The sequence below is a fragment of the Vairimorpha necatrix genome, chromosome 1, assembly GCF_036630325.1.
Source record: "Vairimorpha necatrix chromosome 1, complete sequence".
Taxonomy (NCBI): Eukaryota; Fungi; Microsporidia; family Nosematidae; genus Vairimorpha; species Vairimorpha necatrix.
Genome location: NC_088816.1, coordinates 1477003 through 1492331, shown reverse-complemented (window position 1 = coordinate 1492331; position 15329 = coordinate 1477003). Strand labels below are relative to the sequence as shown.

Sequence of the window (15329 nt, the reverse complement as noted above, 5' to 3'; positions counted from 1 at the left end):
AAATATTTACTAAAATTTTTTTAGTCCCAAATGGTTTCGTTATTATCCTTTCTTTACTTATCAATATTATTAAGGAATATTATAAAAACAAATGTTACTTTAACGCATGTTCAGAATTCTACGACCAATAATGATAACACCAATACCTATGTCTCGGAAAATAAAAATTATGATAATGATTTATATGCTAGAAAAATTGTAAAACGATTGCTTCTGGGTATTTTGGTTCTCATAATTTGCGTTTGTGTTATTATTCGTTTGATGAAATTTCCTTTTATAAAATGTAAAAGTTGGCGTAAATTAGAAACTACTAAAGCAGAAAATTGCAAAATCGTCACTATATATCAATAAAAGAAAATAAAGCTATTTTGATTTTTCGTAGTTTGTAGACTTTCAATATCATTTTGCTTCTCAAAAACTTACTATTGTTATCATTAAATGTACAATACTCATACAAGAAGATGTTATGGCAAATGTAGTTCATGCTTTGCTCATAGCGTCCTACTACTAAAACGTATTATTAAACATTTACAATATTATACTTTATTCCAAACAAAAATCTATTGTATGAATGTATTGTGTTTCTGGCCGATAACGAAATTATTTAATGTTAATTAAAAATATTAATTAAATATTGTCATTTACTTAATGATTTTCATCAATTATTGTATAAATATTTTCCACAAGGAATAAATTAATCGACCTTAACATTAGAAAAGATTTTTAATAAAAAACAAACAAATTAAAAATAAATAGCTGTATAAATTTGCCAAAAACATTTTACCTTTATTTGAATCATAGCAACACAAAATCCCCTTAACACCAAATAACCTTGGTTATTGATAAATAAATTTTTTTTGAAACGTAAAAAGACTCAAAATAACATACCAACCAATAAAAAAAATTACAATGTAGAATACTTTGAGAGGGGTTTCGTGGAATATCATAGAGGAAAGATGAAGGTGTAATCCTCGAACAAAAAAACAAAGTGATATTCTTGAACTCAATATGGAACACAAAAAAAAAGATTACAATAAAAAAATCAAAAATCTTATATCTTTAATTTGTACTAAAATACAAAATTATAGTTTTTCGCTTTATAGTAAATAAAAAATCAACAATACAAATAAAAAATACAGTATCTCAAACTATTAGTTTGTTTTTATGCATTATTGAACAAATATATATTACTATGTTTTTTCATTTTAACAACTCTAATAATAAATAACTTTAATATAAAAAAAAAGAATCAAAGATATGATTCAGGATATAACAGACAAGTATCGACTGGTTTTAGCAAAAAATATAAATTCTTACATATGCTATTTGTGTAAATTGATTGGGACATTGCCTAAATTTATGACAGAATAATCTTTATATATGGAGTATGGTAAAGTGGTAAGAAAGTACGCCGCAGAGATGGAAAATTGATTTTGTTTTGAAGAATACATTAAGTTTATGTTATCAAAGAAGAGAGGTGGTCCATCTACTTAGCACGAAATATATGATATTCACTATTTTGATAATGTCTACGCGGCAGGGTAATTTGGAACACGTATTTAAACTCTAAAAAATAAATGTTTGAAAATGTAAATGTCAATACATTAAAGCATTAGGTTTTTACATTACGTTTCAAAAATAGAGTTTGCGTTTCATTTTAATAGAGAATAAATTTGGTAGGAAATATATTAATTATCGGTAAATTTATTTATTATCGGAAAAATGTAAATGTGGTTTTAATTACAATACTATAAACTATGACATTAAATTTCATAAATTAGATAATCTTTAACATTTAAGAATTTCTAAGGTAAGAAAACTCACTAAATTTATCTATTTATCGTTAACAACCATCTAGCCATTATGAGAATTTTCCTATGACATAGGAAAAAAAAAATCAAAAAATAAAATTTTTCAAAAGTGTTTGCCCAGAAAAAAATAGAATTATTAGTTTATAATCATTCTTTGTCAACAAATATCATTTAATTTTTAATGCCATATTTTAGATAAACCATAGTTAGCGCATTAAAACGCAAAATAACAATAATTTCGATACATTGATCTATCAGCTAATTTTTTTCAGTAAATTATTAGAAAATCGAAATATTCTATGTTTATTTTAAATATATTATTCAAAGTAGTAAATAAGGTATAAAAGGATGAATTTTTTATTTAGCATTTTTTTTTAAAACATAAATTGTTCTTCCTTTAATTTTGTAAAATTTTTATTTGAACAATTTTTATATAAGTTTCAAAATAGATATATTAAAAAAATTAAGATATTTAACATATTGTTTTAAAAAACAAGATACATTTAGATATATAAATTATTAAATTATAAAATTTGCCACACTTAATTTTTTAATAAAAACTAAAATTTTTGTATACTATTTACTGTTTTAAGCAATTTTTTTTTAAAAAAAAATATTTAAGCGAAAAAATTTGCCCCATCGCAAGATGAGTTTATTATTTTATTTTATTATATCATCAATATTTGTAGTTAATGCAATAAATGCGAATTCTACTTCAAGAGAAATTTATTATCATACAATTAATAACAACAGTAGTCATACAAACGAAACTGAATTTTTATTAAAGGATGGACAAAAACTAGATAACATGGAAACCCGTACGGCATGGGCTTATGTACTTATCGGGGGGTTTATATTCTGTGGTTTTATTTATTTATTTGCTAAATTATTTCGATGGTATTGGAACAAGGAAGCGGAATCAGCTAAGAATAAAAAAATAGAAGGAATAACTATAAACAAATAAAATATTTAAACTGATTTTATATATTTGATAAAAAACAAAACAACATACAATTAACATTTTTTACATGATTCTATGAAGCTACACGCAATCTTTTGAATTAAAGTATGATAACATTTCGATAATATTATTTTCTTCGTCTACATTGAGAAATATTTTATGGAAAAACGTGTTTTAGAGTTACTGTTTATTTTGTTGTAAAAATTAATTTGGTGCTGCTCAAAATTTTAAACAAAAAACTTTACTTTTGGACATTTAGACATAATAATAATTAATTAAAGGACCTCATATAAAAATAGAAAGGTCTGTAATCTTATTTAATGAAGTTTCTTAAGTTGTACAAAAAAGGGTATTTATTTTAATTATAAAAAAAATTTATTATTCATGTATTAAGAATAAGAAATTTGTATGGATTTTACAGAGCAAACTTAAACGTCAATATTTATATCTTTGAAGGTATAAAAATAAAAAAATTATTTATATCAAAGCTGCATTAATCAGATTGAAAAAATACAAATATTTCTATATCCTTATTATAATCAATCGGTGTTATTGTGAAATTTTATCTTCTATATTAATTTTTGTATATATTATGTAAAATAATGTTACATCAATCTTAGAAAAACAATTTAGACGCATAACATGCAAATAAATTAAATACCCCCAAAATCTAATGTGATTATATTCTCATTTTTTATTTATGACTATTTTTAGCATAATATGAATAGCAAACCGACCCTCGTTCATCAGTAGAACAATCTATATTCCTAGAAAATTAGCTCTAAATGTTCTAAATACTTTCATAAAATTATATATTAAATTCTACAACATAACCATGACGGAATAGAAGACTTAATTAAAACATACTCAGGAGAATTCTCATTTAGTATTAAAGATGACCTTAATATCAATGTTTAGATGTTTTTTTCTGTCTTGATCTTGAGAACCATACCACGACGCGATCATATTTAAATACAATGAAAATATCGCATTTTAAAGTAATCGCTCGATACAATAACTTTATATCGAAAACCACATTATAACCTTTTGAATTACTACTCTGCCTTATATCAAACCTTTGTTTACAATCTAAGATATTAGAAATAAAAATTTTAAACCCATATAGCATTCATAATATCATTTTTTACAATGCTTCTATTACTAGACAATCAAATAGAAGCAATGTTCAATATATCGGAAGTTTTAAAAATTACATACCTGAATAATAGTCATATGTGTGATGAAAAAATTTATATAATAAATATCTTTCCTCGTGGATAACATGGAACGAAGCAACTGTGTACATTGGATTGATCTTACTTTTTTTTTTGAGATTGAAGTTCTCATATCCATAATTTATCCACAAAAACAGTCTGTAAAACAAAAATTAAATAGGCGCGAAAAATCATTAGAAAAAACCATGGATTTTTAAAAGGCGGAAAGTTGTATTTATACGGTCGCTTTTATATCAAATAAATGTCGCTAGTATATTTTTTTTATTAAAAAAAAATTTTATAAATGTATTTAGTGTTAAAATGTTTTCATTATTCCAAGGTTAGGACAATGAACAATACTAGTATTCTTTAAATATAAATACGACATCTTACAAGTAATAATCAAAACCTATATTGTTAACAGAATGTAAAGTTCAAATGAACATGTTTTTTTAATCATTTGGAAAAAAAGATTATGAAAAATTGATTAGCTGTTAGTATTTGTCAAGAAACGATTAAATTCATTGAAAAAGAACTAGAAGTGATAGCGAAGTAGCTTGTTTGGGATCAAAAAGAAGATCGAAAGGGTTAATAAAAGACCAAATATAGGGAGAAGAATAGTAAATTTCTTTACAGTGGGAAGTTTCATAAAAAATTAAAATTGTCATATTAGAAATCATGCATATAAATCCTTTGGGACTAATCAACCAGAATGATAAATGGATAACAAAAAACCATGAATCCAGGTAAAGAATAATTTAACAGCATGAGTATGAGAAAGAAATTTAAATAAAAAATAAAAATAAAAATATAACTTTAGTACATATTTAATAAAAAAATATCAATACAAAAAAATAGTATTTGTTTTAGATGTAATTTTTTAGACATATGCCGAAAGATTGCAACTGACAAACATTTAATTTTCTTGATGATGATATAGACATTTAGTACGAAGTGAACTGACAAAAACGTATAGTTAAATAAATGATTATTTTTATTAAACTTTTGCTTTTTCCTCTCTAGAGATTATGTGACAAAAGATACATCTATTCTCCAATTCTTAAAAATTCTCTTTCTGTAGTTGCAATTAATATACGCTAAAGTGTCTTCTTATGAGCAAAAATTTAAATATTTCATTCGTTCATTTCATTTTCGCGTGTCCTTAGCTGATTGATACTTGCTTTGCATTATAAGTTCGAATGAATCAGTTTTATATTATCGAATTATTAGATTTTTAGCTTGTATTTTAATTGGTAATATGAGTGCACGAAAGCAACTAATAATAGTTTCCAAGAATTTTATTTTTTGATGAGAAATTAAGATTTTCATTCAATACAACACCATAGTTATATATGAGTTTTTCAAATTTCTATTGCGACTATACTCAACTGAAATACATTCTCAGCCATGAAGAAAAAACCATCAATAATTTGTAATTGTGATTGCACATTAGTTGTAATGAAAAAAACACAATGTGGAATGTTGTAATATAACTATCTATCACATTAGTTCTTAATTAATATGATTTGCCCATGAATTTAAATCTACCAAATTTATATTGTAAATGTCGCTTCTCATTAAATTAATTCGTCTTACAAAAAAAATTTTAACCGTTTTTATGAGTTCATCAATTTATTTTGTAAAGTTGCTGATTATAATAACCTAAATAACAAAAGCAATGGAAATTTTTTATATGTTTCGAATTACACTGATATCAATAACAATAGTTATACGGATCATAAAGAAAAATTATAATATAATGTACCTAGTGAAATCATGGCCTCTTTAAATTGTATAATTTATGGTATTGTTTCTTTTGTAGCTAGCTAATCAAGCTTTGGTATAGTTGGCTTACAAAGAATATATAAATCAAGTTAAAAAGGTAAAGAAGAAAAAATGTCCTTTATAAAAATTTATCAATAAAGGTAAACTCGATTTTTAATATATAGATAACCATACAATTTCAAACATAACACAAGTTTTCTTCCGACCAAAAATATTCCTTGCTGTATTAAAAAGTAAATTAACTTCTAATGTCTAAAGACTGATGTATTAAAGATATACTTATTAGATACTCTGGATGAAATATTGATTCGCAATCTGTACATAAATAATATAACTTACAATTTCTTTTTAAGAATGAAAAGTTATTAAAAATAAGTTTTTTATGAGTAAAACAACGTGAAATTTCTAATTTATTGGCTGTTGTGAAATCGAGATAGTTTCTAGGCATTTATGAATGAATTAATGAAGTAATTTTGTTTTTCAAAAATTGAAGGAAAATGATAGCAAAATGTTAAGATCAAAAATAACAAAATAAAGATCATAGGCATTAATTTTTTAAAAGAAGAAAGGCTGTTCAAATAAATTTTAAATTTATATAACATTAATCGTACAAGAAATAAGAAATAATAATAATTTAGAAATTTAAAAATAATGAATTCTTAGTACCGACGATTTTGCTAGTATGAACATTAAAGGAGGATATAAACTAAAAATATAAAGATTTAGCAGAAGCACATATGAACTTACATGAAACTTTTAAACGAAATAAAAAAAACTAATTATAAAACTGTATTTTTGGACATGATCCTAAAGATTGCCTAATGATAAATAGTAAATTTCTTGAAAATTAATCTGACATGTAGAGAAGTTAACCAATTAAAATTAATAAAAAAAAGAATATTGCATTGAAAATATTGAAAAAACTTTACATCTAATGTGATAATGTATGCTCATAAAATCGTAATTCTACTATTTTCTGCTTTCACTTTTTTCATTGAAAATTCAAAATATACACTCAAGAGTCATTTTAAAAAATTCTATTAATTTTTTCTTTGTCATTGGGTTGTTCGATGTTTATGCCCGGTAAGAAATATGATTTGTCACTATCACGTTCTATTATATCTATACATTTCTAGCTTATATACAATTTTTTTGTTTTGATTAATTTTAAAAATAAAAATTTTGTAAAAACCAATTTTTCTTCCTAAGGTACAAAATTTTATTAAGAAAATGAGCAGATTTCGTATCTATCGCAAAGTAAAATAAAAAAATATATTTATATCTTAAAACATGTTAATCGGTATACACATAACGCATTTAGTATTTTTATTTTTTAAGATCAAATGATTTTTGTAGATTGATTAAGCACTCAATACATGTTGGCTGTCGATCGAAGAAAAACTCGGTGATTAAATATTATCTTGCTATATAGCATTTTTTAAAGTATTAAGATGATCGACTTACTTTTAATAAAATATGTTAAATTTTTATTGTTATTATTAATACTGATTTTTTTTAACGTTTACAGAAAAACATTAAAAATAAAAAATTTTATGCCCCTACATGAGTTCGTCATTTTATTTCGTTGAAATGTTAGTATTAGTAGCTAATTTCTTAAAAGGAAGCGTTAGTATCGCAGATATCCTGAACGATACAAATATTAATAATAATACGAGCAATTCGAATAAATCTTTCATTAGTGATGATTTCCTGGGATTTAGTTGGGCGGAAGTCTCTATACTTATTTTGTTGTTCTTAGTTTGTTTTCTAGTTATCAGCCTCGTAATGTCATGTATATACCGAAAATGCGAAGAAAATTTCGAACAAGATACATCGAGTGACAGTAAACGCAATGAAAAATTCAACTAATAAAGGTTTATATTTGTTTTTAGTTGTTTTCATCCACAAAATTACTAATTTATGAAAATTTTCAAATTTTTAATTTTTCAATTAAAATTTGGTGCAATTGCGTATCTTCTTAATAAGATTCAGTAGTCAAATATGTATCGGGATATTAAGTGATTATATTGAATATAAATATATCAAAATTAATGCCAAAAACTTTACCGTAGCTAAAATTTCAGATATACTATACAGACTTAAGAAAGGTAATTTGTGAACGATTTATCAAAATGACAGTAATTAAGCTTAATATAAGTTTTAATATTAGAAATATACAAAATTTTAAAAATCTATTAATTAATTAGCTTAAAAAAGAAGTTGTAAATTAAAAATCAAAATTGTTTACTTTTGTTGTATTATTCTTCAAAATCATATTTATCTGGTAAAAGAAATAATATTTTGTCGTTCTTTTATTAAATACCGATGCAAGCACTCTTTTCAACACCAAAAGGCAATATAATACATTTGCAAAGTACTTCGTTGATATAAAAATGTGGAAAAAGATTTAGTTGCAAAAACAAATTATATTAAATGAAAACATCCTCAAATTATTTACTTAATTATATTAAACTAACTATTTTCATGGATTTTTTGCAAATAAAATAAATATTGAAATCAAAAATTAAGCTAAATTTTTTTAGATATTCAAAAGTATCATATAACAATGTATAAGAAACAATAAATTTATTTTTTTGTTCTAGTGTCTGAGTAATGGTTTTGTATAACCTTTATTTTATATGGACATTCAATTTTATGACTATGTTTTTTTACTATTTTGAATTTATACACTTATTTAGATCAACATAGATGTCTTAGCCTAATGTTGTTATTTTAAAACATAAAATTTTTTAGGTTGCATTTTTTTAATTCTTATTTTAATAACCCCCAAATGTTTGGTAATTTATTTGATTTTGTTTTAACTTTTGTATTGCTTGATAATTATAAACTTCAAAATATAGAAAAAATAGCATTGTCTTTAATTTTCATATTTTTAGAATCTAAATTTAGGCATAGTTTAATTATTCTTCTTACCAAATTATTTCTTATTGATGAACAATTATTTTTCCAATTACTTTCTAATTTACAAATTTTTGATTTTTTTAAATTGTTAATACTTAATTTGACAGAATTGTTCAATATTTCTTTTATTTTCCTGTTTATGTGTTTAACACAATATATTGTATTTAATTTTAAACTAAAAAATAAGAAACAACAGATAAATTTGTCTCGTAAAATTTTTCATTTTTTTAGTTATATTGTTTTTTATAATTCGACTGATTTTATTGTTGAATTATCAGAATATGCTTTTTTAATTTTTTTCGTTTCTTCTAAATTGAAAAGATTCAAAAAACTTTTTTGGCACATTTTAAGTCCAAAAGATTGTAATACTTTAGTTTTATCACATGTTTATCTTTTAATGTCTTGTATGGTGCCGTATTATTATCTTAAAAAACTAGAATATCAAGATACTTTGACAAGTATATGCGTACTTGATTCGATAGCCTCAATTGTTGGAATTTTTTTTCACAAAAAGTCTAAAAGTTTTATCGGATCATTTAGCGGATTCTTGTCGTCTATTATCATTTGTTTAATTTTAAATAGAGAAATAAATGTAAAATATTTTACATTTATATCGATTATTGAATATTTAGATTTATGCAATGATAACTTGTCAATTCCCATAGCCTCGATTTTATATTTCAAGATGAGATCAATATTTATTTGCAAATAAACTAAATAAATAGTTTTTTTTAAATTAAATAATTTTTTATTCTGCGATAACATAAAGTAAAAATATCTAGTTAATAATGACCAGTGTTTTTTTGCTTTAATTAACCTACTTTCTGATCTTTTAGTTAAATTAAATGTCCATAAAAAATAATTTTAAATTTTTTTTATAAGATGTTGTAGAAAAATTTAAATAAATCTCAGAATAACATAAAAGCCAAAACAACTCATATAAAAAACATAATTTAGTTTAAAAGACATATTATTTTATATTAACAACTTTTTGCATTTAATTAACAACAACTTTTCTTTTTCTTCTGTTTAATATTCTTTATTTCTCGGCCAGAGAAGTCTCCTCTGACAGATTTTTTACTCATCTTGCCTTCTTTTTCTTTATGTTTCTTGTAAATAATATTTATTAATTCGTAAAAGGCTTCTTTTACATTTTCTCCTGTTTTGGCCGATGTCTCAAAATACAAGAGATTATTTCTAAGAGCCACTTCTTTTCCTTCTTCTGAACTTATCTTACGTTGTAAATCTGTTTTATTGCCAATTAACATTATAGGAATATCTTCCGTATGATTTTTAAGTTGAATCAACCAATTATCCACAGCTTTAGTCAAAGTAATAGGCTGTGTTACATCGTAAACTAAAATAGAACCAGAAGATCCTCTATAATACGCATGTGTGATAGCTTGATACCTTTCTTGTCCTGCTGTGTCCCAGATCTGGGCCTTAATTATTTTATTGTCAATATTAAAAGTCATTGATCCAAATTCAACACCAATTGTAGCTCGACTATCGAGCACATATTTTTGATGAATAAGTTGACTTAATAAATTTGTTTTACCTACAGCCGAATCGCCTATCAGCACTATTTTAAATAAATAGTCGAACTGTTTACTACTAGAATCCATTATTTTATAGGGTTATATTTTAGGAAAATACTTACAATTAAGAATATCTTTATTTTATAGAGTTTGTTTATTTTTTGTTTATGCAAAAAAGCTTAAATAAAATGAAAAATGCATTAAAATATAGAAAATAAAATTGGGAATATTTTTATTCATCCCCTGTTATTAAAAAAAATAACAAAAACTTTGAGACCCCAGAAATGATAAAGTCATTAATATCCAATTGTATATCAAAATATGTAATAATTGTTTCTCCAGATAATATACGTTACAATATATTTACTAGTACAATAGATGTATACGACGTATCAATAAATCCAGATTTTTTACCAAATGAAAAAAGCAACATTGCGCATTTGAGCTATAGATTTTCATTTATAAAAGAGAAAATAATAATAAAAAATATTTATCTGGAACTTAAAGATTTATCATTTTTAAACAAACAAAGTGACCAGGAAAGATCAATAGAAATACAAAATGCAACTATTTTATATTATGATTTTGAAATTAAAATATTAGAAATAATAGATAATGTGATTAGAGGCGTAGAAATACATTTTAAAGGGCATAAAATTATTTCTATTTCTAAGATGCAAAAAACAAATTTTGGATTTTATGTTCAAAAAATGTGCATTGACATTACAAAACTTGAGAAGCTTTTATCTGCCGACAACCAGAGCAATAATTTCTTTGTGAGCTACTTAAACAAATACAAAATAGACGTCGACAGTGCAAAAGGAAATGCTTCTCATTTATTTCTAAGAAGGATCACAATTTTAGAAAGTGAAATATTTTCATGTAAAATTCGGTCTGTAAAATTTTATAGTCTAAGACTTAGAAATATTCAAATTAGTTTAAAAGATAAAATTATAATTAAAAACAAATCCTTGTTGATTAAATTAAACAAGAAGAATCTCGGTATAAAAATATTTAAAGAATTGGATTTCAAACCTCAAGCACAGGATTCGGCTCCCATAAAAATTAGTTCTATGTTGTTGGCACTACATAAGTGCCCTAAATTTGATGTTAATGTGTCATATTTGGGAAACAAGTTTAATTTTACGATAGATAAACATATTTATAACTTTAAATACCACGAGATACTTGAGATAGAGAAAATCGAGATAAAGAAATTTATTTATATTAAAAATGTAAAATATAAATTTAACACAGAAGAAACAAATAATTTATCAAGCAACAATCTGCTTGATGACATATATAAGATTATAGATTGTAATGTAATAGTAGATTCAATATCTACTGAAAATTTATACATTAAAAGATTTGTATATGAACTCAATTCAGAAATTTATACGCAATTATTGTTTCACCAAGAGAAGAAATGTGAGAATATAATAGACTTAATAAAGCTGAGTCCCCTTGATGGCGCGTGGTCCTTGAATATTGATGGAGCATACATTTCTGATATCAAATCTCTTCTTTGTTTTTATCAAGAGGGAGAGAATTCTTTATTTTCGTCCATTCAGATTTACAATCTAAGAATTTTACACAATGAAGTGGAACTTATAGGTAAAACCCTGACGATACAAAATTCAGATCTGTCTAGTGTTTTTGATATAAAAGTTGCTAGTCAATATTTTATCGAAAATTGTAACATAGTCCACAAACAAACTACCACAGAAGTCGACAAATTATTTGTAAACATCAGTGAAAATATTGTATGCAGCATTTTAGAGTCAAATATCATAGGACTAATTAGGGAAATTTCCTTATGCTTTGGATCCGAAAATAAGAAAGCAATGGTCTTTTATATACAGTCGATTTTCTTAAATTTATATAACACAGCCAATGAGGAAATCTTTTGCGTCATTTTGTCAGATTTAGATATTTTATATTACAATTATAATTTAAGTCTAAATTTGAAATCTGCCCAAATCGATAATCAGGAATATTTGAGCAGATCCCCTAGAATATTTAAAAGTCTAGGCGACGATTTTTTGGCTTTAAATATTGCCAACAATGAAATATTCATAAATTTGGGCAAATTTAAATTATATTATGAAGATTTACTTGAAGCCATGATTTATGTTACTAGACTTTTTAGTTCGTCCTCGGAAAATCAATATCTTTTTGATATTCAGGCACTTCACATTAATGACATAGAGTGTAGCATATTTTACAGATATTTTGTAGATCTCAAGATCCCGAACGTATCACTCAAATCTCTTTCTGGTACTTTCCCCGTATTAAAAGACAGATTATTCAGATTATATCGAAGTAAGATAAATAAGAATATTTTAGGCTTAATTTTCAAGAATATTAAGAATAATATTTACATTAAATCTCAAAATTTAGGATACAAGGATGACATGCAACTTCCTGTTCCTTGGTATACCAAAGATCATACAGAGTTCAGGATTAAGTATCCCATGCCCATGAGGAATTTTATAGAAAGATACGATTTGGGATTATGTGCCGCATTTTACATATTTAATAAATTGAAAGATAAAAATAAGCACGAAATATTCAGAGATGGTACATTTGTAAATATTTCATATAAAAATAAAGAAGAAGAGAGTTTTATAGACAATCACTGCCTTATATTAAGTAATACTCGATTAATTATGAGTAGTAAATTAAATATTAAAGAAGTTTGTATGGAAGAAGTGTCAATAAAAGAGAGCAGTGATTTTTTCATGATTGGAGATATTAAAATAAAAGTAGAAAGAAGGGAATTTATCTCGTCACTCTGTAAATATTTATTAAATAAATAATAAATAAAACTTGGTTTTTGTCATGCTTCGCAGATATGCGACTTGTTCTAAAGTAATACTCTTGAGAGTTTTAGCCTCGATATGACTGTTTTTGAGCTCTCTAGAAGTGAACTTCATTTTGACTCGTGTTCTTTTAACAAGTCATGGGTTAAATTTAGTTTCTTTAAACTTTGTTGATATTTTTGTAAGAAAATAAAAATAGTCTTACTATTTAAAAAAAGATAAATATTATTTTTCATTTATTTTTTACAAAAAATAATCAGGTATTTTTGATACCACAAAATCTTCTACTTTTACAGGAGAGGGTTCAAATTGTGTAAAGTCAAATCTTCCATGTTCGTCCATTTGCATACAAGTGGCCAAGTTCCCGCATCTGTAGCAATAATTCGGCGCACTGAATATTGTGACACAATGCTTGTCATGATTCCACGAGTACCCGTCCATTACAAGTTGATGAGCTCTACAAATCATCTTCAGATTATTCTTCACAGTAAACTGGTTTGTTATATCGGGCCCGAAAGTGTATCCTGCTCCCCTTGGAGATGGTCCCCATCCCTTTGTCTCGTCCGGGTCTGACCATAGTAAGTCGCACATTGCTCCTTCATGGGGGACTTCTATTTTTCTGTCTATTTTTTTCAATTCGTCTAAAGTCTCAAATGACGGGCTCAGTCCCCCGTGACAGCAGAAAGTGTCATTGTTGATTACTGCGCTTACAGGGAGGTAGTCGAATAAATCTGTGAAATTTCTCCATACCGAGTTTGACGCGTATTTCCTCATACACTCGTCAAAGAATCCATAGACTTGGGTAATCTGTCTTGACTCATGATTTCCTCTTAGTAAAAATATTCTAGTAGGGTATTTGACTTTTAGACACAGTAAAATGCTCAGTGTTTCTACTGAGTGGTAGCCTCTGTCCACGTAGTCGCCCATAAAAAGATAAGTTGTGTAAGGAGGAAGGCCGCCTACTTTGAATAATTCCATGAGATCATGGAATTGGCCATGTACATCCCCACACACAGTGACTGGTCCGTTTACATTTACTACATTGTCTTCTTTTATAAATACGTCTATAGAAATCTTACAGAGTTCTTCTACTTCTGTTTCAGTGAGATATTCACATTTGTATAATTTTGAAAGAAATTTATCAATCATTTCTAGGGTAAAAAAATATTATTTAAAAATTTAACATGTTTTTAAATGCACAAATGAATTTTAAAACTTAAAATAATGTAATATATTTGAAAAATTATACCACATTTATTTATGCAAAATGCTTTTTTTGCACAATATAAATTTAAATTACATTTGTAAATGACATATGTAAATTACATTGGTAAATTACATGATTATAAATATGAATATGCATTTAAGAAATTATTATTTAAGGGACATTTTGGTTCTCCTTTTTTTTATTAAATAAAATTGCTTCACCCCTTTTGTCATGAATATAAAGAAATATGGGTCGGCTTTATTTTTATCAATCTTCTCTGCTTACAAATCCACTTTCCTGTCTTCTCCCTCTAATGTCACCACTGACGCTTTCTTCGTTCCTCTTACTTGTGCCTTAATATTTTCATACAAGGTCAGGAGGCCAGAAAAGAGAAATTTCTTGGGCGGGACTGTGGGCTCCCTTCTTTACTTGGTCTCTGTCTGGAAAATGGCTACTGGTTCTAATAAGCTTAATAAGGAAATTTGTCTTCTTGTAAACTGTCTGGGTATATTTATAGCCTACATATTTAAATATTTAATATCTAAAGAAATATCTGCTAATGTTTACTCTTTCTGCTTCTACTTGTTGTCTCTAATTCTTTGTTCTATCTTTATTCTTAAAGATCTTGACTTTTCAGGCTACAGAATATTTGAGACTATAAGTGACAATCTTCATGGCATAATGAGTTATGTAATTTACACAATAATAACAAATATAATTACTAATGAAATAGGAATTATAGACTACATATTCTATTCATCATTTATTACAATATTATTTTGGGCACTAATATCATTATTTCTACCATTTGGCAATTTATATAAAGATAACATTTTGGATATAATCTTGTATTACGCAGTCTCCTTAGTTGTCTATTTAAGTACAATAGCTTACACACAAATGTATGGAATTATATCCATAAATTATCTACACATAATTAATTTAATGATATTTTTATTAATTAAACTAACGACCAACGAAATAAAAACATGATGTCTTTTACGAATAAATTATAATTAAAAACAAACAAATTTCACATGCATAAACAAACAAATAATAATTATAACAA

The 15329-nt window shown here is 25.4% G+C and overlaps 5 protein-coding genes across 5 annotated transcripts; 3 read left to right on the top strand and 2 right to left on the bottom strand.

Annotated features, from left to right (window-relative positions):
* Window positions 1-7334: 7334 nt before the first annotated feature.
* VNE69_01377 (putative SP-containing membrane protein) lies at window positions 7335-7640 on the top strand (the record flags this gene model as incomplete). The annotated part of the gene is made up of 1 exon (XM_065472514.1): window positions 7335-7640. One exon carries the CDS (start codon window positions 7335-7337, stop codon window positions 7638-7640), a length of 306 nt encoding a protein of 101 aa, XP_065328586.1.
* Window positions 7641-9694: 2054 nt separating this feature from the next.
* Window positions 9695-10318, bottom strand: VNE69_01376 (Ras-related protein Rab11; the record flags this gene model as incomplete). The annotated part of the gene is made up of 1 exon (XM_065472513.1): window positions 9695-10318. The coding sequence occupies one exon, from the start codon at window positions 10316-10318 to the stop codon at window positions 9695-9697; it is 624 nt and encodes a 207-aa protein (XP_065328585.1).
* A 197-nt stretch (window positions 10319-10515) lies between these two features.
* On the top strand, window positions 10516-13050 carry VNE69_01375 (uncharacterized protein; the record flags this gene model as incomplete). Its single annotated transcript, XM_065472512.1, has 1 exon — window positions 10516-13050. One exon carries the CDS (start codon window positions 10516-10518, stop codon window positions 13048-13050), a length of 2535 nt encoding a protein of 844 aa, XP_065328584.1.
* A 246-nt stretch (window positions 13051-13296) lies between these two features.
* On the bottom strand, window positions 13297-14202 carry VNE69_01374 (serine/threonine phosphatase 2A catalytic subunit alpha (PPH21); the record flags this gene model as incomplete). Its single annotated transcript, XM_065472511.1, has 1 exon — window positions 13297-14202. The coding sequence occupies one exon, from the start codon at window positions 14200-14202 to the stop codon at window positions 13297-13299; it is 906 nt and encodes a 301-aa protein (XP_065328583.1).
* Window positions 14203-14491: 289 nt separating this feature from the next.
* Window positions 14492-15253, top strand: VNE69_01373 (uncharacterized protein; the record flags this gene model as incomplete). The annotated part of the gene is made up of 1 exon (XM_065472510.1): window positions 14492-15253. One exon carries the CDS (start codon window positions 14492-14494, stop codon window positions 15251-15253), a length of 762 nt encoding a protein of 253 aa, XP_065328582.1.
* Window positions 15254-15329: the final 76 nt, after the last annotated feature.